Here is a 19,625-nt window from a genome sequence, read left to right as displayed (position 1 = left end):
TCCTCTTGATTGCAAATAAAATCTTTAGAAATGCTTTCACTGGGACTCAGCACCAGGTAGAACCAAGAACAATTAGCCATCTCCGCACAATAAAGAATCCTCAAAATTTAGGGTTTAAACTTCTTACCTTGCCAGCAAAGTCTCCACACCGCTGCCATCTTCCTGCCGGCTCTTGCAGTCTCGCACATGGCTCATTAGTTATTTGCAAAATCTCAGCGCTCCCCCACGGGAACCATCCACCCGTCTGTCTACTGTTGGCTCTGCACAGGCTTTAAATGACCTGTTATAGGAGCTGACAGTGGTTTAATTTTAAAATAACCAAATAAATTTTAAACCTTTCAATGATCATTTGTTATCAAAATATTGTGATTTGCTTTTAACAGCGGTAAATGACAGATTTTGGGGGGGTGTGTTGTCATATTCAAAGGGTATCGCTCCAAACCAACATTTTAGCTGCAAATTTCCGGGGTCATCTTATACTGTACAAAGTCGTCCTATACAACGGCATACACGGTATGTCTGTTTCTTTAAAAACTCTTCCACTTGGCCCCCTGGGGACTGAGCTTTCATGATCTATATTCTACTTTTCAGTATTGATTCCCGGTACATGTATGGCATCGTGGGCCTGTCGTTCAGTGGCAGAGCGATCCAGGCTGCGTCTGTCCTCCTCGGCGAGGGTGTGGAGACTCCTGAGAGCGTAGAAGCGGCGTTGCAGCGCCTCAAGGCGGCCGGTATTCCAGAGCACAACACGGTGGGCTTCATGTTTGCCTGCGTTGGCCGGGGTCGCAGCCGCTACTCTAAGATGGAGAACGTGGAAGCTGACGCCTTCAGGAAGCAATTCCCAAGCGTACCGCTCTTTGGGTTCTTTGGTAATGGCGAAATTGGCTGTGATCGCATCATGACGGAGCACTTCTCACTAAGGGAGTGCAGTACCTGTTTAGAACACTATGAATTAATTCACAGTTACACAACAGTAATGGTCCTCATTCACCTAGGACCCATCAAATAACGAAAAGCCTTCGAGTCTTCCCAAGAATTAGTGATTTACCAACACGTATCTAGGGAAAATAACACCTCTGGCAAGCACTGCAATTGCATCCCCCCCACCCCTGTTAAACTTTGCTTCAACCCGCAACTATCCCTCGCCACTGCCACCCCATCTACTTCGCTTTCCTCACCGCTATAGAATCCTAAAATATTTATATTCAACATTGTGTTGGATATATTGCGATATTGGAAAATAATCTACATCTTACAAACCTGACAGTCATTTCAATTAAAAATCTCTTCCTACTTCGAAGGCCAGCATTCACTGAATGAAAGCGGCGACCGGCCAAAGTTAAAGGTGCTGAGTGGCTATCACCTTCGATGTCCCTTTCTTGCCTTTGATGGAAAGGAAAGATGACTCTCTGCGCCGAGCATTTGGTGGGAGAGGGGCAGAAAGATGCTGAAGCCCATGGTCAAACTCATCCTTCAGTGTGCACCCTCCTCAGCCCTGGCTCCATCAGGGGACAGGGGAGGGTTTATAGTCAGGTGTCAGGAGGTCCAGTGACTGGCGCTCCCAATGCCCGACTCTGAACCCTCTCCTTGGCAGTGAGTCTAAGATACATTCCCAAGCTCTCGACACCGACTCTGAACCTTTTCCTCGGCTGCCTTCTGGACACTAGTGTGCATGTGCGGTAGGCCGAGGGGAGGGTTCGGAGTTGGGCATCAGGAGCTCCGGTGTAGGCCAAGGGGAGGGATTGGACTTGGTGTCGGGAGCTCAGATGACCTACAGGCACACACCTGAGCTCCCGACATCAAACCCCTCCGCCTACCGCACATGCACACTGGTGTCCGGTAGTCGGCGGTTATAGTAAAAGTATTTACGCCAATTATTTTTGCTGGTCTGAAAAGTATTCTGTTTGAAATAAATCAGACAAGGGGTGTTGTGGGAGTTGGGCTTGGGGGGGGTGAATAATTTACAGGCTCTGCCATCAGTGGCGCCCAGGTCAAGCATCCTGGCTGCCATTCCCTAGTACGCCTATGGTTTGGGTTTACTCTTTGTACCTCAAATGTGTGCATTGAGTAATGCAAATTGTTTGGAATATTTCCAAAGATGACCCATAGAGTGATCGTTCAATAATCTCAAAGGAATCTGTTGAACTGTTGAGTGGGAGTTTAACTTCCACATTTTCTCAAATCATTTATATAGTTTTAAATTGTTATATTACGAGCTCCCATTTCAATTTTTGTGTGACTGTCACTTTAAGGGTTAAAAAATTGAGGGCTCGTATAAGCTGCGACCATTCACAACTGTGTACAGAACTGAGTTAGTAGCAACTCATACAGCATGTACAACTTCACTACTTTTGAAGAGAAGAGAGGAAATGTGTTGCTTTTATCCGGATACAGGTGTGGAGAGACATATGAGTGAAACATTTAAAGGAACAGCACACTTTGTGATTTTAAAATAATTTTAAAAGAACAGGATTTCGAGCAGCAACCATCTGAAGGAACACTGTGCTTGAGTGGCTCTGTGTGATAATGGTCAATTCGTTTGTTTCTCCTTGTCAGGAGAAGTTTTGATCCCCACCGCAACCAAAGGAAGGGTCATTTTGAAGGGGAATTATTAAATCCCACTGTGACCAAAGGAAAGGTCACTTTGACCCATATTTGCTTATTGAAAGCTAGAGAATTACTACACTTGGATCTTGACCATATTGATGGTCATTTTGGACTGACCCGAATCTGGATTTTAGAAGTAGTCTGAAAGTCACTCGTCTCATTTCCCCTATGCCAGGAAAAGGGGAATTGAGACAACCATCTGTGTGAAAGGACATTAGCTGCGGAAGTAACTTGACAAGGATTCGCGAGTTTTCAACAGTCTGTCACTCAGTCTCTCCATTCATAATCACTTTTTTTTGCCTCAGTTTAAGAGTCTTGGTGTCAGCATTGGATTTCTAAGATTGCCCTTGGAATAACTTTCCAAAATTGTGCCTAAGCTGTAATGCTTTTCGGTATCACACACACACGCACACACATACGTAAGTATATTTGCGCATAGTGTTTTTTTTTTTTTTTTTTTTAGTAGATAAAATAGATTTTTTTTAATGGTGAGTAATTTTTTTTTTTTAATTTTTTTATTTTTCACACCATAAATCACATTAGCCATGATATACACTATTTCTTTTTCACACATATACAGTGACTTTTTCTCCCCCCCCCCCCCTTTCCTCCCAAACCACCCCCCCACCCCCCCCTCTCATCCATTTTAGGTATACAATCTAGGTTGCATTAAGCCAGTCAGACAATGTTGTCATTCAACAAAATTACACCAGAAATTCTACTGAGTCCATTCTTTTCTTTCCTTCTCCTTCCATCAACTTAGGTAATGTTTGTCCCCGGTAGGTTTTCGCTATTGTATTTAATGTAAGGCTCCTATACTTGTTCGAATATTTCAATATTATTTCTTAACCAATATGTTATTTTTTCTAATGGAATACATTTATTCATTTAAATTTGGTAGTTTCTTCCTTTTAATTTGGTTATGTATTCCATTAATATTTAAAGACATATAGTTCAGCGTAATATTTGCGCATAGTTGAGGCGATAAGTTAGATAAGGTGTTATATTATTAGTAAGTAATAAAAATATTATTTAAAAAAAAAATAACACTGCCTTGACAAATTTCTATTGCTGCTGGTATGTGACATTACATAATCCAGGATAGCACTGAAAATAGAGCTGATTGATCAATTCATTTTTTATTTGATTGGGGCTTGTGTGTGCGCGTGTGTGTAAAAACAGCAGCAATAGATATTTATGCGTTCTTGGAATTGACATCCTCTGCAGATTTGATGAAGGCGAAAAAGAATGATTTGTTCACTATCGCCCAAAAGTTGGAACTTGCAGGGTAAAAACTGCAATGAAAAACGCAGAGACCTAGAGAGTTATAGTTGACTGCTATATAGCAAAAGAGAAGTATAGAGAGAAAACAACTTGCTGCGAGTAAATCCTTTGATTGCGCTCGAGGTGAAGAAAGCAGAGAGACTAAGGCAGTTAGAAAAATATAGACTTAATGAATCTGGGAAACAAAGGCAGTTTGAGAGAGAACAAAAGCAGGATGAGCTAGAGTGAGGGAAATGTAGATTGGAGGAAGCAGAGGCCAAGGGAGTTTGAGAGAGAACTGGAAACGTGGCTAAATCTGCATACTCATCTGCTAAATTATCTACTGTTTCAGCAGATAGTTTTTAAATTGGGGGAATAACCAAATCACGTCATCTGCATATCATCCAGAATCTCAAGGGGCCTTGGAGAGGTTCCATTCAACCCTAAGAACCATGAATGAGGACTTATTGTGTTGAGAATAAGAAGGACTGGAATGAGAGGGTCCATTTGCTTTTGTTTGCAGTCAGAGAGTCTGTGCAATAATCATGAGGCTTTAGCCCTCTTGAGCTGGTGTTTGGACATTAAGTTCGAGGACCTTTAGTGTGTTGAAGGAATAATGGGTTAATGAGGATGTGCTGTTGAATTTGTTAGATTACGTTTCAAAATTTATAAATCGTTTGCAGAAAGTCTGTAAACTAGCTGAAGAGAATTTGAAAACAGCTCAAGGTGAAGTGAAAGTCTGGTAAGATAAAAAGGCGAAGGAGAGAACTTTTAAAGCAGGGATAAAGTGTTAATCCTTTTCCCAACAAATTCAAATCCTCTTAAGGAAAAATTTTCAGGCCCATATGTTCTGTAAACATTTTACTGATGTTGCCCATCCCTCAACTAACCTGAAGAAGGGTGAAAAGTTTGGGCAGAGCTTTGTCAAGAAGCATTGGACAAACTGAGAGCAATTCAAAATTCAATATATTATCAAAGTAATAAAACAGTCCTATTCCATGGGATTTCCTTTTGCCTGCTGCAAGGCAGACAGATTTGCCACCGGCAGAAATTGCCTAAGCACCTCTTACATTTCTTACAGTCAGAAAAAGAGAGTGTTTCCCCCCCACCCCCCAGAGTCACCGAGTGTCCGTAGATTTGCCTTCAGCACTTCCGCAGCCACACAGAATCCAGACCAAACCATTGGAAACCCGAGCTACAGATCCGAACCTCCAACATGGTCATGAGCCTTTCGGTGCCCTTGGCACCTCCTCGCATCCCGGTGCTGATACTTGTTATTCCTCCAGCCAGTTCTAGCTAGTCTCCAACTGTCTACATCCTGATGCGAGTCTCCAGAACCCCACAGCTTCCGCAGGTTCCTCACCTCAAGTTGCCAGCAGCTTGCACTGGTCCCTCAGCCTCAGAGTCACTCACTGGTCTTCCACCCTGGTCACCGTCCTGTGGGTTGTCTCCTCAGGGTTCTCAGATTGTGGGAGAGGGGGGAGTGATCTTTTCATCATCTGGTGCCCTGCTCCAGACCTCAGCTTGAGTCTGCAACCACTTGTGGCTGCTGCCGATTATAGGTACCGCCATCTATATATCAGATGTTTTGGACCCTTCTTCAGGGAAACCATTTTATGTCACCTGACTTTAAGAAGCCATTTTCTTTAGCAGTAGCAATGTTATTACAAAAGAAGGATGGTGATGATATTGATCATCCAATGGCTTACTTATCCGACAAATTCAGTGAACATAAAAGGAAGTATTCTACCATAGAGAAAGAATTATTGTCCCTTGTACTGCTTTGGAGTATTTTGATGTTTACATCTGCATAGTTCATGGGTCACTTGTGTATACTGACCATAATCCTTCAGTTTTCTTGAGTAAAATGAAAAGCAAAAATAGACGATTGATAAACTCGAGTCTAATTCTGTTGGAATATGATTTAATGATAACTCATTAAAGTCAAGGATAATGTAATTGCTGATTGCCTTTCAAGATGTTAATTTTGCAATGTTATATTTGTCTATTATATCATGTAAATAGTGAATGTAGTATTTCAAACAGGATGCAGTTAAAATTTTGCTCTTGTAGCTCAAAATTTTCTTTGTTGGTGGGAGGTATTACGAGCCTCCATTTTATTTTTGTGTGACTGTCACTTTAGGCGTTAACAAATTAAGGGCTAGTATAATAAGCTGTGACCATTCAAAACTGTGGAGAGAAGTGAGTTGGCAACAACTTGAACAGCATGTACCCACTTCACTACTTTGAAGAGAAGAGAGGAAATGTGTTGCTTTTGTCCAGGCACACATGTGGAGAGACGTGTGTGTGAAACATTTAAAGGAACAGTGAACTTTGTATTAGCAGCCATTTTATAAGAACAGGATTTCAAGCAACAGCCATCTGAAGGAACACTGCTGGAGTGGCTCTGTGTGGTAATGGTCAATTTGTTTGCTTCTCCTTCTCAGGAGAAATTTTGATCCCCACCATGACCAAAGGAAGGGTCCTTTTGAAGGGGAATGATTAAATCCCACCATGACTAAAGGAAAGGTCACTTTGACTATTTGTGTATTGGAAGCAGGAGAATTACTGCATTTGGACCGTGACCATTGTGATGGTCATTTTGGACTGACCTGCGTCTGGATTCTAGAAGTATTGTGAAAGTCACTCGTCTCGTTCCCCTACACCAGGAAAAGGCAGTTGTGACAGCCGTCTGTGTGAAAGGATCTTAGTTCTGGAAGTAACTCGACATGGTTTCGTGAGTTTTCAACAGTCTGTCACTCATTCTCTCTTACTTCATTCGTAATCATTTTTTTTATGCCTCAGTTTAAGAGTTCTTGTGTCAATATTGGATTCCTTAGACTGACTTTGGAATAACTTACCAGAACTGAGCTAAAGCTGTATGGGTTTGGTTATCTCTCTCTCTCACTCACATACACACACACACACACACACACACACACACACACACACACACACACACACACACACAGTTGGGGGATAAGTTTAGATAAGTAGTAATAAAAATATCATTTTTAAAATTACTCTCTTGGCAAATTTCTATTGATGCTGGTCTGTGACGTAACAAAGTAAAATAATCATGTTAAATAATTCTTCCAAATATTTTGTGATCCTTTTAATTGCACAAATACACAAGGTTAGCACAACATTGTTATCTGAAATTCAAGCAACCAGCAAAACAAAAGGGAGATAAATAAATTAAAAATTGAAATGTGTAAGAATAACTAAAAAATGTAAATATAAGTTTAAAATAGTAGAAGTAAATATTCTCTGAAGTAACACATAAACCTTCTATTGAAGATGGGAGCAGGTATTCAGCCAGTGGAGTGCCTTGGTCGGGCTTTACTTGTACCAGCTGTTTGAATAATGTATGAAACAGCAATGGGGTTGCTCAGGATGAATGAGAATCAGAATTCATTTTCATGAAATTCGGTGTTTTGAGGCAGCATCACAGAGCAAACATTCATATTATAAGCATCTTCCAATATTACGATTAAAAATAAAAATTATAATGCTCGAAAAGTAAAGCAGTGTCTTTGGTTCATTGATTATTCAGGAATCTGCTGGTTGATGCCACTCGCTGTTGGGGTGACTCCTTATCCTTGCTTAGTAAGTCTTTGTCTTTATTAGTATATTATTAAGTATATTAGTGGAAACTTGGTAGGGGGGGTGAGTTAATTATCTATAATGTTATTGTTTGTCTCCGTGAAGGGGGAGGAAACTGCATATGCAGCAACGGTTAAATGTTTTCAAAGAATGAGTAAAATTAAAGTAAAATGCTTTAAGGTTTATATATTCATGCAAATTAAATTTGTTCAGTGCAAGTACAATATAATATTTTTGTCTTTTAAACCGTTTATTCTTAATGCAGGTGTATTAATTAGGCATTGTGTGAGTAAGTCTCAAGCAACCAGAAAACTCAATTATTCAGCCTATACCAATTCTCCATAGATACCAAGGGTTTTTACTGTATATGAAGGGCATGGATAAGGTGAGTGGTCACAGTCTTTTTCGCACGGTAGGGAGCCTAAAGCTAGAGGGCAGAGGTTGAAGGTGAGGGGAAAGATTTGAAGGAGGTCTGTGGCACAGCATTTCACACAGTGGGTTTGAAATATGGAATAAACTGCCGGAGGAAGAAGTAGTGGGGGTACGAGAAAATGCTTAAAAGACAAAGGATGGAGAGAAAAGGTTCAGAGGGATCTGGGCCAAATGCAGGTCAATGGGACTCACTCAGGGGGGCAGCTTGTCTGCATGAACAGGTTGGGTGGAAGGACCTGTTCCTCTGTTGTAAATCTGACTCTCTGAAAGGAGTGAACATTCCTTTGGCTGGAGAGTAGGGGAAATTGAGGAACGGGATCTAGCGAGGAGTTGATGTATTCTGACCACGTACATTGATGTAGACAATCTTGGCCACAGTCAATGTTGTATGCTCCAATTCTGTTCTTTTTTCCCCAACCCTGCTCCAATTCCACCTTCCCCACCCTTTGGAACTGAGTGATAAGCTATGGCCAAGATTGTCCACATCATTGTTATGCAATCAGACTACATCAGTGTGCACCTAACAGTACCAGAGAGTGAAAGTTATTCATTCAGGTGCCTTGCCTTTCGGCGTGGCAATTCGTCATGATTTCTGACCCTCTGAATTGTAGTTGTTGCCTTCCCAGTTCTCCTTTGGTCAAGGCTTCAAACTTTGAGCCGAGATCTTAGTCGATGTTTAGTTCATGATTATACATGGGAAAAATACTGAAGTGGTTTCCAGTCGCAGTGTCCGTACTGGATGGGTAACCCTGGCCTTTGATCAGCCTATTCATCTGCTCAGTGTTTTTAGTTTTACAACCATAATTTCCAATTTGTAGAATCTGCTTGTCAAAACTATGGCTTCATGTGACCCTGATTGAGAGGCTAAACAGGTCCTACACCTTGCCCAAGGGTGACCTGTAGACTATTGGATGGAAGGAGCTCCTTACACTCCTTTTGCTGAGCAATTACGCAGCACTGACGCCGGTGAGCGGGCGCCCGACATCCTCAATCCCAAGAAACTAGAAACAGAGTTTTCCCTGTCGTTCCAGTCCTTGTGTGAGCAGGTGGAGGTGCAGTGTGATGGGACAACTGCGGCTCTTGAGCAGGTGTGTGTCCCGTTTGTTGGATCAGAGATCGTTAACTGAATTAGAAGAGATTTTGTTCCATAAATGCAGGCAAACCTGACAATTATCACTGCCTTAGGCCAAAACAACGCTGGAGAAACTCAGCAGGTCAAACGGTACACTTTATATTGCAACGTTAAAGATGCAGAACCAACATTTGGCTTGAGCCCTTCAACAAGGCGTGGAAAAATGTCGGCAGGTGCTCAAGCAAAATAGGGGAGGGAGAGCACGATCCCAAAGGCGGGAGATAATAGGTAGATAAGAGAGAGAGAGCACGCCAGCATTGGGAGGAATGATGGCTCTGTGAACAGAGAGGGCTAGGGGAAAGAAGATGAGGGGGAAAGGAAGGGAGGAAAACGGAGAGTGGGCTAGCAGAAACCCAAGTTGATGTTAATGCCATTTGGCTTTGTTTTGTGCTTAATTCTGGAGGGAATTTCATAGGAATTTTGTAAAGGCATTAGGATTCAGAAAAGAGTTACAAAATTGAAAACAGGGTAAGATTTGATTGAGGTACATAATGTGATAGAGTGTGGGAATAGTAGATGTTGGAGGCTGTTCCCTTTTGTGGGCTAGATGTGACATTTATAAATTATAGGTCAGCACACTGATTAGCGCAATATTGTTACAGACCCAGCAATACGGATTCAAATCCTGCGGTGTCTGTAAAGAGTTTGTATATTCCTCGTGTGTCTGCATGGGTTTTCTCCAGGTGCTCCAGTTTCCTCCCTCCCTTCAAAGCATGGTTAATTGGGGTATTTGGGCAACATGGGCTCATGGGCTGGAAGGGCCTGTTACTGTGCTGTATGTCAAAATTTAAATTTAAAAAGAATTAAGAGTGACATTATGGAAATGTGTTTTGTGCAGCATGTAACTTGAAGCTGGAATGTGCTACCTGCAGATGGGCACATGAATGTATGAATAAGTAGAGGGTTAGGGGAAAATCTGCTGTGGACTAGGTTTGCATTGGCCGGCATGACCTGTGCTGTAATTAAACAAACAATAGCAATTCCAAGAGCGCATAATCATTCATTTATGGTATTATGCCAAAAAACAATGTAACTCATTCGCTGCACTGAGCCCTACTCAAAGTACACAGCGTATACAGTCTTCAGATAGATGCCTATGTACAGTTTTACATGTTTTATACTATTGGCAATCTAATGTTTTTTGCTACTTCTGTCCTTCGCAGTTTCTGTGATTTACAACCCTACAACTTTTAGATTTGACATATCTCTTACTTAATACTCCCATCCCATTCCAGTTTCTGCCTTATCTACTAGACCATTAACTCTTTATTGGCCTACTTATCACAGTCGAATCTCTTTCCATAATTCTTTGCACTGCTGAAATGTTCTTTGCTCTAGGTGCATTGGAGGCATAATGAGCTGCCTGAATGAAGTGGACAATTGTTGAGGATCGGGGACCTAATATGAGGGACGGTATAAAGGAAATAATTGTAAGTTGAGAGGTTGTATTAGTTAAATCGCAGAGATTAAAGATTGATAAATCCCCAGGGCCAGATGGTCAGTATCCAAGAGTGCTGAAGGAAGTAGCTCAGGAAATAGTGATTGCATTAGTGATAATTTTTCAAACTCCTTAGATACTGGATTAGTTCCTGAGGATTGGAGGGTGGCCAACGTAACCCCACTCTTTAAGAAGGGAGGGAGAGAGAAACTGGGAAACTACAGACCAGTTAGCCTGACATCGGTCGAAGGGAACGTGCTAGAATCGGTTATTAAAGATGCAATTGCAGTACATTTGGAGAGTCGTGGTATCATCGGACAGAGTCAACATGTTTTTTGTGAAGGGAAAATCACGTCTGACGAATCTTATAGAGCTTTTTGAGGATGTAACCAGTAGAGTGGATAGGGGAGAACCAGTGGATGTGGTATATCTGGACTTTAGTAAGGCGTTTGATAAGGTTCCGCACAGAAGACTAGCGTACAAACTTAAAGAGCATGGTATAGGAGGTATGGTGTTAAGGTGGATAGAGAATTGGTTGAGGGACAGGAAGCAAAGAGTAGATATAAATGGGTTATTTTTGGAATGGCAGCCAGTGACTAGTGGGGTACTGCAGGACTCTGTGCTGGGGCCACGGTTGTTTACAACATATATATCGACGACTTAGATGTGGGAGTAATATCTCAAAATTTGGCTGTGTAAAGGACGCTAGGAGGGTGCAGAGTGATTTGGACAAGTTAGACGAGTGGACCAGGACGTGGCAGATGCAATATAATGTGGATAAATGCGAGGTAAGAACAGGAAAGAGGACTATTATATAAATGGTATCTGTTTATGAAAAGGGGAGATGTGGAGAGACTTGGGTGTTGCTGTTCATCAGTCATTAAAAGTGGGCGTGCAGGTGCAACAGGCGGTGAGGAAGGCGAATGCTATGTTGGCATTCATAGCAAGAGGATTTGAGTCCAGGAGTACAGAGATCCTGCTACGGCTGTACAGAGCCTTGATGAAACCACATCTGGAGTACTGCGTGCAGTTTTGGTCTCCTTATCTAAGGAAAGACATCCTCACCATGGAGGGGTTGCAGAGAAGATTCATTAGAATGATACCAGGGATGGAAGGACTTGCAAATGAAGAAAGGTTGGATAGACTAGGCTTGTATTCTCTGGAATTTGGAAGATTGAGGGCGGATCTTATAGAAACAAATTAGACAGACTAGACGCAGGAAGGTTGTTTCCAATGCTGGGAAAAACCAGAACCAGGCAGGGATCACAGTTTAAGGATAAGGGGAAAGTTTTTTAGGACTGAGATGAGGAAAAATTTCTTCTCTCAGAGGGTGGTGGATCTGTGGAATGCTTTGCCACAGGAAGTAGTTGAGGTCTGTTCCTTGTCAATATTTAAGAGTAGTTTTGATTTGGTCTCTGTGGGTACGGGGAAAAGGCAGGAACTGGGTACTGATCAGCCATGATCATATTGAATATCGGTGTAGGCTTGAAGGGCCAAATGGCCTACTCCTGGACCTATTTTTCTATGTATGGTTGAGAAAAATGTGCAAGACTATGAAGAAAGAGCTGGGATGAGATTGCTGGCAAGGAGATAATGGGCAGAATGGCCTCCTTTTACTGTGCTATCATCATTCAATGATCCTGTGGGCTTTTAACATAATTGTTTTGCATTGAGTGAGGTCCCAATGGATTTTTCTTGCATATACAAATCCTAAGAGCTGTGCGGAAGGTCAGCTGACCTTTCTGGCAGAAAACAGGCCAGAAATCACCTCACCTGCCAAATCAAATTTCAGATCCACCCACATGTGAGGCTACCACGCATTTGGTTCTCATAAGTCATGTGGGCGCTGGTGGGCCACCCACCCCCCGACAGTTGGTTGTCACAGATCAAGTGGGTGCACCTGAACAGGTTACTTCATGGCACAGCTCAGTCTCTTGTTCCCTTGAGATGATCCCTGCTCTACTCCAGGTTGCGGGCCACAGGCGAGGTCAGATGACTGACACTGGAGGATCTGATCTGGATTGTGAGCCGTGGGCAACGCTGGAGACAAGTTGTAGGGTACGCTGGTACAGGACGAGGGATTATAGTGGCAGACACCTATCTTAGTTGCAATCAGACTACTGTTTATGTCGAGTAGTGTTCCGTGCTTGCGTATTGTAGAGCGGTGGTGGGTATTGTGTAACCCTCGTTTACTATCAGGTGTTGCGAGTATCTCCGACTGACTAGAGTCTGTGTATGATTTGCATGCTACTGTTGCGTGAGTGCGTTCCATGTTGCGATTTCCCATGCGTGTAAATAAAGATAAATTTTTCTACTAACACGTGTCATGGACTTGTTACTCTCTGAACCAATCGAACATATTCTCACCATCACACTAAAAGGGTCCATGGAATGAGCCAAATGACAGCTGCTTTTATTGTAAGAAAATATGATTAATGTGGATTTAATTATCTGGTGATGAGAGCTTAAATTTCACTCCTGCCCTGACATATCTCTCCATGGCCTTGAGCACTGCCAAACCAAGGCCATTCGTAAATTCGACGTGCAACACCTAATAATCCATCTGGGCACTTTCCAACCAGATGGCATTAACATCAACTTCTAGACCATTCCCTGTTCTCCCTCACTTCCCCATCCCACTCCTTTACTCCAGTTCTTCAACCTCTTGCCTCTTCATTCACAGATGCATTTTTCCTCCCCCTGCCCCCATTTGCTGGTGTGTCCTCCCTCCCTTATCCACCTATTCTCTCTTGCCGTAGGGCAGGGGTTGTCAACCTTTTTCTTTCCACTCACATCCCACCTTAAGCCATCCCTTACTAATCACAGAGCATTGATAGCATCGGGATGGCTTAAAGTGGGATGTGAGTGGAAAGAAAAAGGTTGACAACCACTGCCTTTGGGACTCTGTTGCTCCCCCCCTGTTTGCTGGTGTGCCCTCCCTTATCCACCTATTACCTCCTTCCTATAGGACCATGCTTCTCTCTCTCCCCCCCCACCATTTTGTTTGCTTGCATTTAACCTTGATGAAGGGCTATACTGGAAACATTGATTATGAATCTATCTTTGCTAAATAAAGGACACTTTTGATTTGCTGAGTTTCTCCAGCATCGTGTTTTTACTTATGAGCTAGTCATCTGGGTTTCCTTTCCATTTCATGTGTTTTAAAAAAAATTTAACCATCTCTTACCAAATGGCCTCCCCTATCATTCATGGTCCTTAATTTCCTGTATCTTTTTAAATTGATCATCCCTTCAATTTCTGAGTGAGACAATTCAACCATGTTTATTTTTCAATAATCTCTCCATTGTTTAATACTTTACTGATTCCCATAAATTCTATACAGTTAGCGCGACGCTATTACAGCACGAGGACCCGGGTTCGAAACCAATGCAGTCTCTATTATCTTAGTTGTAAGCAAGTTGTGTAATGGCATCAGTCAGGATAATGCAGTTAATTTAAGTTGGCTAATGTATTGACCTCATTTTAAGAGTTTGGATTACCCTTCTCTGGTGATATCTTTATGCAAAAAGGAAAGCTGACAGTAATTTTTATAGTAAAGCTAGTTGGGGAACAAACCCTCATGAAAGAAAGGGACGTGATTGGTAAGCTGTTTGTAAAGGAGGAAGTTTTAAAAGGCTGACAAGATGATGGGAGCGAGCTGCATCTGTCCTTTCTTATCAGCTGGAACTGATAACAACCTCCTTATTTGGTAATGAATAAAAAACTTTTAACCATCAGGTAACGGTTAACAAGAGAATTCCAAGGTATATGTATTTGTATTGAGCAGTCTGTTCACATTTGCAAAAGACAGTGCTCCTTGCTGTAAATGAGTTCTCACACTTTGCAAAGTGATTAGAAATCTCTTTTATGCAGCTGTATTCATGTTTGTTTTCAGATAACCTAAGGTCCACTTCAACAGAGGGATTACAGGGGCATCGTTAACCAGTAGTAATTAATTTAGCACATGTTTTCATCACCAGTTTCTAGGACAGATATGGAAATAAAAATTTCTAATGGTAAAGATTGTCAATTCTATTATAAATGTGAGAAGATGCAAAGGTTTTCTGTGAAGAAACATGCATCTATAAATTGATTTTTACACAGCATAAAACACAATATTTTGGAGATGAGTATCGTGTGGTTAGAATATATGAAAACGACACAAATGGAGTGATTGGTGTTGTGGTAATACCAGCCTCAGGCAAGTAAGGCTCTGAGGTTTATGCGTGCCCCGAATGATTACATTTGGACATGGTCGATCCTTTATCTTGACCAATCTTCCAGAACGAGGCAGTACGTTTCCCCTTTATCCAAAGTTCTAAATACAGAAAATATCCAGTAACCAAACTTTTTTGCAGCACAGTGATAACGTAAAAAGTTGAAAAAAAGTTTGCACCTGATTTTCCATATAGAGCTCTAAAGATCTGTTGTTGCCATTTTGATAACAACAGAGCTCTCGTGTACTGTGGAAAGCAGAGAGCAAGTTGTTTTTTGGTAGATTTTATTAAACATTATTTCATGCTCGAAAAGCTTGCCATTTTTTGCCGTTTAACCACTGATACAAGTATTCTGCTCATTCTACTGGGCTGTTTAAAACCATTGTCCATTAACTGAAAAAAAACCCCCAAAAACTGGTCCTGAATGTTTCGCATACGGGGAAGCGTTCTGTAACCGTACCTTTATTTCTCGGACTGCCATGCCTTAAAGAGGAGATTACCCACCACCACCAGGGATGTGTCACAAAATTTGGACCATGTTGATTTCATCGACATTTGACCGATGAAAGGAGAAACTGGAACAGTGTTTGAATGAGTATTAGGTTTGGTGGATGACACATGAACTACAATTATAGATAACTTGAACAGATGGGAGAATGAAAAACGATACTTAAATAGTTCACTACTAAACAACTATATTGACATTCACATCTGACCCAGGTTGGACTCCGATACCAGTTGTCGCCTATTTTCTACACTCGTGCATGTGTTCACACTCTACAGACAGGGGCTTTCAAACACACTCCAGGTTCCTTGTACCAATGGGGGTGCTGCTCTCCGCAAACACTGATCTATCACAGTACTACAATGTGTGTTTGAATGGATCCCTGTCTTTTTTTGGGGGGATTACCGTGATTATTGCTGTTGAAAAAGACTCCGGGAGGGAGGGTATGTGTCTGCCGCCTGATCCACCACCTTCATATGGAGGGACATTAAAAGGTATTTGAAATTTCTAAAAAAATTCGACGGGGGAAACCATCCTCTCCCGGCAATTTACCCGCTTGCAGAGAGCTCAGGGTATATACGATCTATTCTCTAGCTCCTCGCGATCCTCCTGATCCAAATTTGGTAGGGTGCCTGATTCTGATTTATAGGATTCTTTGTAGAACTTTCTAACTGTATCATCTATTTCTTTTGGCTTATATGAAATCTTGCCTTCCCCTGTTTGAATCGCATTAATTGTCCTCGAGACTTCTTCCTCCCTCACCTTATGGGCCTTTTCCCCCCAGCTCATAATACCGTTGCCTTGATCTTGACAAAAGCTCTGATTTGTATGTCCGCAATGTATTGTATTTGAACTTTTTATTCACTAAATCCCTATATTTTTCCGCAGACCCTGACCTTCGATAATTTTTTCCAATTGAGCTATGTCCTGTTCCGCTTTATTAATTTCCATCATATATCCCCTTTTTATCCCTTTAATGTATCCAATTATCTGGCGCCTCAAGTAAGTCTTCAACTTGTCCCAAATTTTAAAAAAAATTAATCAGTGGAGGGGCAGTTCATCTTGCAGAACAGTTCTGAGTTCTAACAAAGCTACAAAATTCCATCTTTCCGCCGTAGCCTGCTCATCTGGCACTACCATAGACAAAGTCGGGGGGTGAATAGTCTGACAACAGCCGAGTCATGTACTCAGCCCCCTTGATCCTACACATGGAGAAGGATGAATCTGAGAGAAAGGGACTACTCTCATTTACTCAAGGCAACACGATATCTATACTAGAATTTATTTACTTCTGGCATCAGCCCAATTGGAAAGTAGGATCCAGACAAAAATTGAAATCCCCTCCAATCAGTATATTCTCAAGCACCCCCCCCCCCCCCCACGGAAATGTTCAAGAAAATAGCATATAAATTTTTCATCATCGAAATTTGCAGCGTATATATTTATTGGTATCCAGGATCCCAAGTACAATTGACAATGCATCATTACAAACCTCCCTACTGGAGCTCGTTTTCCAATTAGGCTCTGGAATTGAAGGCCTACCCATCGCCTTTTTAATTTGGAATGTTCCTGGTTCATAAGATGGGTTTCCTGCAGGGACACTGTGTGCCTGCAGCTTCTGAAGGTGAGCCAAGACTCTTAATCATCCCTTTTACATTAAATCTTATAATGGTTTATCCTTCACCCCAGTGCCTCTTCATCTTCCCTCTACCCCCTTCCTTCCTGTCCTCCAATACTTGCCCTTCATCCCTTTTGTGTTGACTCCTGGCGCAGATGCTCGTGTGCAAAATGAAACCTAAACAGATTGGCAAAACCAATAATTCAAAAGAATACACATAAAAAAACCCACATAGCCCCTTCTCCTACCCTCTTTCCTCCACTTTACTCCGGCCCTTCTCGGTGCCCCATCCTGTACACAGGCACCAACTTCCCCTCCAATCTGGAGCATGCCCGTGGCACTCATCAAACCTCCCCACCTCCTCCGCCACCTCAAAGCTCCCCGTGTTCCTTTTTAAATTTACAACCTTTGTGATAAACAAGTGTAACCATTTAAAAAAAAGATTTTATATATATACACATTATGTACAGCCAGATCCTTTCCTATCATTCATTGACCCAACCTCTCTTTATCTTCCTTGTCAATCCACCTGGGCTGTGACTAGGCTCTTAGCAAATCTTGCTGCCTCTTTGGCTTCTTGGGAAAAACTTCTCTTTCCCCCCCCCCCCCCCCCCCCACCACCACCAAAAGGTAGGAACAATTTCAAAGTCGCTGGATATAGTAATATAGTTTTTTTTAAAAATTTTTTGCTGTATTGAATTCCTTACGTCTTTGTACCAATTCTACACTTATATCTGGGGGGAAAAAATAATCTTTTCCCCCTTAACTTCTAACGGGCCACCTCTTTGTTTTGCGCCCACTGCCGCCGCGTGCAAGATTCGTTCTCTATCTTGGTATACCCGGAGTCTTATGAGGACTGAATGGGGTCTCTGTCCCGGTCCTGGTTTGGGGAAGAGGAACAGATAGGCCCTTCCACTTGAACCTCCTCTCCTTCCCCTGTCCATTCCCAATATCTCATGGATCCACCTTTTTAAAAAATGCAATGGGGTCTTTCCCCGCCTTCCCCTCTGTAAGTCCTACAATTTTTATGTTATTTCTCCAATTAAGGTTTTCTAGCATATCTAGTTTATCCCAAATATTTTGCTCGTCCTTTACCCCCACATCTCTATCTTTCTCTAACTTTTCTACACTGTCCTCTCTTCCACCATATTCACCCTTCCAGATATCTCCCCTATGGACCTCCTGAATTCCCCTATTTCTGCTGTTGTCTTTTAAAACAGTCTTTCTTTCAGAAGAATCAACCACTTCCTCCATTGCCTTCATGACATTTTCCACAGAGGGCTCCAAGCCCCTCCTTCTCTCCTCCCTGTTCTCTTCCTCTCTCCTTCCTGTGACGAAGGGCCTCCCAGTCGTCCACACTCACCTTCTCCCTCTGTCACTCCTGATGTTCCACCGCTGTTGCTGCTGACCTCGCCACCGATCTATGCAAGGTGAAGGGGGAATGCTGTCTTGTATAACATATGGACATCCTCCAGGATGCAGCTAAGGCCATTCTCCTGGCGCAGCCTGGTCCTCCCCCGCTTCGGGATGCTCGTTTGGGGTCAGGGTCGCTCGCCTTCTCCACAGTCTCTCCCGCGCCGTCCCTCTCTGCTCGCTCATGCCGCTGCCCGTGGGACCCGTCGCCACTGTCGCTACTCCCACCTCTGCCGTCTTTGCTGTTGTTGCTTCCGCTGCCACCGCTACATTGTTCGTGGGGTTGCTCTGTGGTCGCCTCCCCTCTGCCTCTCTCAGCCCACTCAGCGTTTGGGCATCTCCCACAGCGATGCCTGCTCTCTTCTCTGGGCCTGCTGAGCAGGTTCTCTTCCAAGTCGGCAGTTTGAGCGGGTAGTGTAAGGTTAAAACTTTGTGTTTTTGATTCTTAGTCAATTTTGTGCTTAACTCTTTAAGAAGGAGTATTGTTTGTAGTGTTACCATGGTGTCTATGATGTAGTAGGTCGTAATATCCACACAGACTAAGAGCTCGCAGAAGTGAGCTCGAGATAGTTTTCTTTGAATTTGTCTTATTGTATATCTCTTTAAAGTTGAATATTATTATATCTTTAAATTTAGTAAATGTTTTGTTTACTCATCATTATGAAGTTATGCAAAATGTTTATCCATTTTATCAATGAATTCAAGCTACATGAAGCTGCATCGAGAAATTTTGGTTTATTGGATTCATAAGATAGTAATTCGGAATATCGTCCTCACATTTCCTTGAAGATGACACGTTTTGAAATTAGGAAATACTAGAACCTGGAAAGTGTGGTATTTAGCTCGGTCGTTCTTTTCTTCACGCACGTACCTTGAACAGGTCCCACCGTTTTCTTCAACACGAGGGCCCCTCTCCTGCACTGGGGTCGCTGTTTCTTTCCGAATTGTCTTTTTTTTCTTTCTTCCCCTCTCACCTCCCATATTTTTAAACTTCTAGCCATTTTTTCTGCTATTTTCCTGTCTTATTTTTTACTATTTTCACTTGTTAGCTTGGGAGTTCTGAGAATCACGTCTACCCCCTATTATGTATCACATGACTCCAACCCTCTAATTTTTCTTGCATCCATGTGCCTATCTATGAGTCTTTTGAGATGTCCCTATTTTACCTGCCTCCATCTCCCCACCCCCCCCCCCCCCCCCGGCAGTGCATTCCAGGCACCCACCACTCTCTGTGTAAAAAGCTTAGCCCTTGACTTCTCACCTGAACTTCCTCCCCTCACCTTAAACAAATGTCTTCTGGTATTTGGTAGTTTCCCCAGGAAAGAGGTGTTGGCTGCTCACCCTATTTATGCCTCTCATAATCTTGTGGACCTCGATTAAGTCATCTCTCATCC

The 19,625-nt window shown here is 42.4% G+C and overlaps 1 protein-coding gene across 1 annotated transcript in view; it reads left to right on the top strand.

Annotated features, from left to right (window-relative positions):
• Positions 1-12,796, top strand: part of LOC138745480 (F-box only protein 22-like) — a 36,072-nt gene extending 23,276 nt beyond the window's left edge. Inside the window, exon 7 of the mRNA XM_069902551.1 lies at positions 592-12,796. Within this exon, the coding sequence (XP_069758652.1) occupies positions 592-1,009 (418 nt within the window). The 3' untranslated portion in view covers positions 1,010-12,796. The remainder of the gene's footprint in view (positions 1-591) is intronic.
• The last annotated feature ends 6,829 nt before the right edge of the window (positions 12,797-19,625 follow it).

The sequence above is a fragment of the Narcine bancroftii genome, chromosome 11, assembly GCF_036971445.1.
Source record: "Narcine bancroftii isolate sNarBan1 chromosome 11, sNarBan1.hap1, whole genome shotgun sequence".
Taxonomy (NCBI): Eukaryota; Metazoa; Chordata; class Chondrichthyes; order Torpediniformes; family Narcinidae; genus Narcine; species Narcine bancroftii.
The sequence above is the reverse complement of the archived record's forward strand: the minus strand, read 5'-3'. Positions and strand labels throughout refer to the sequence as shown.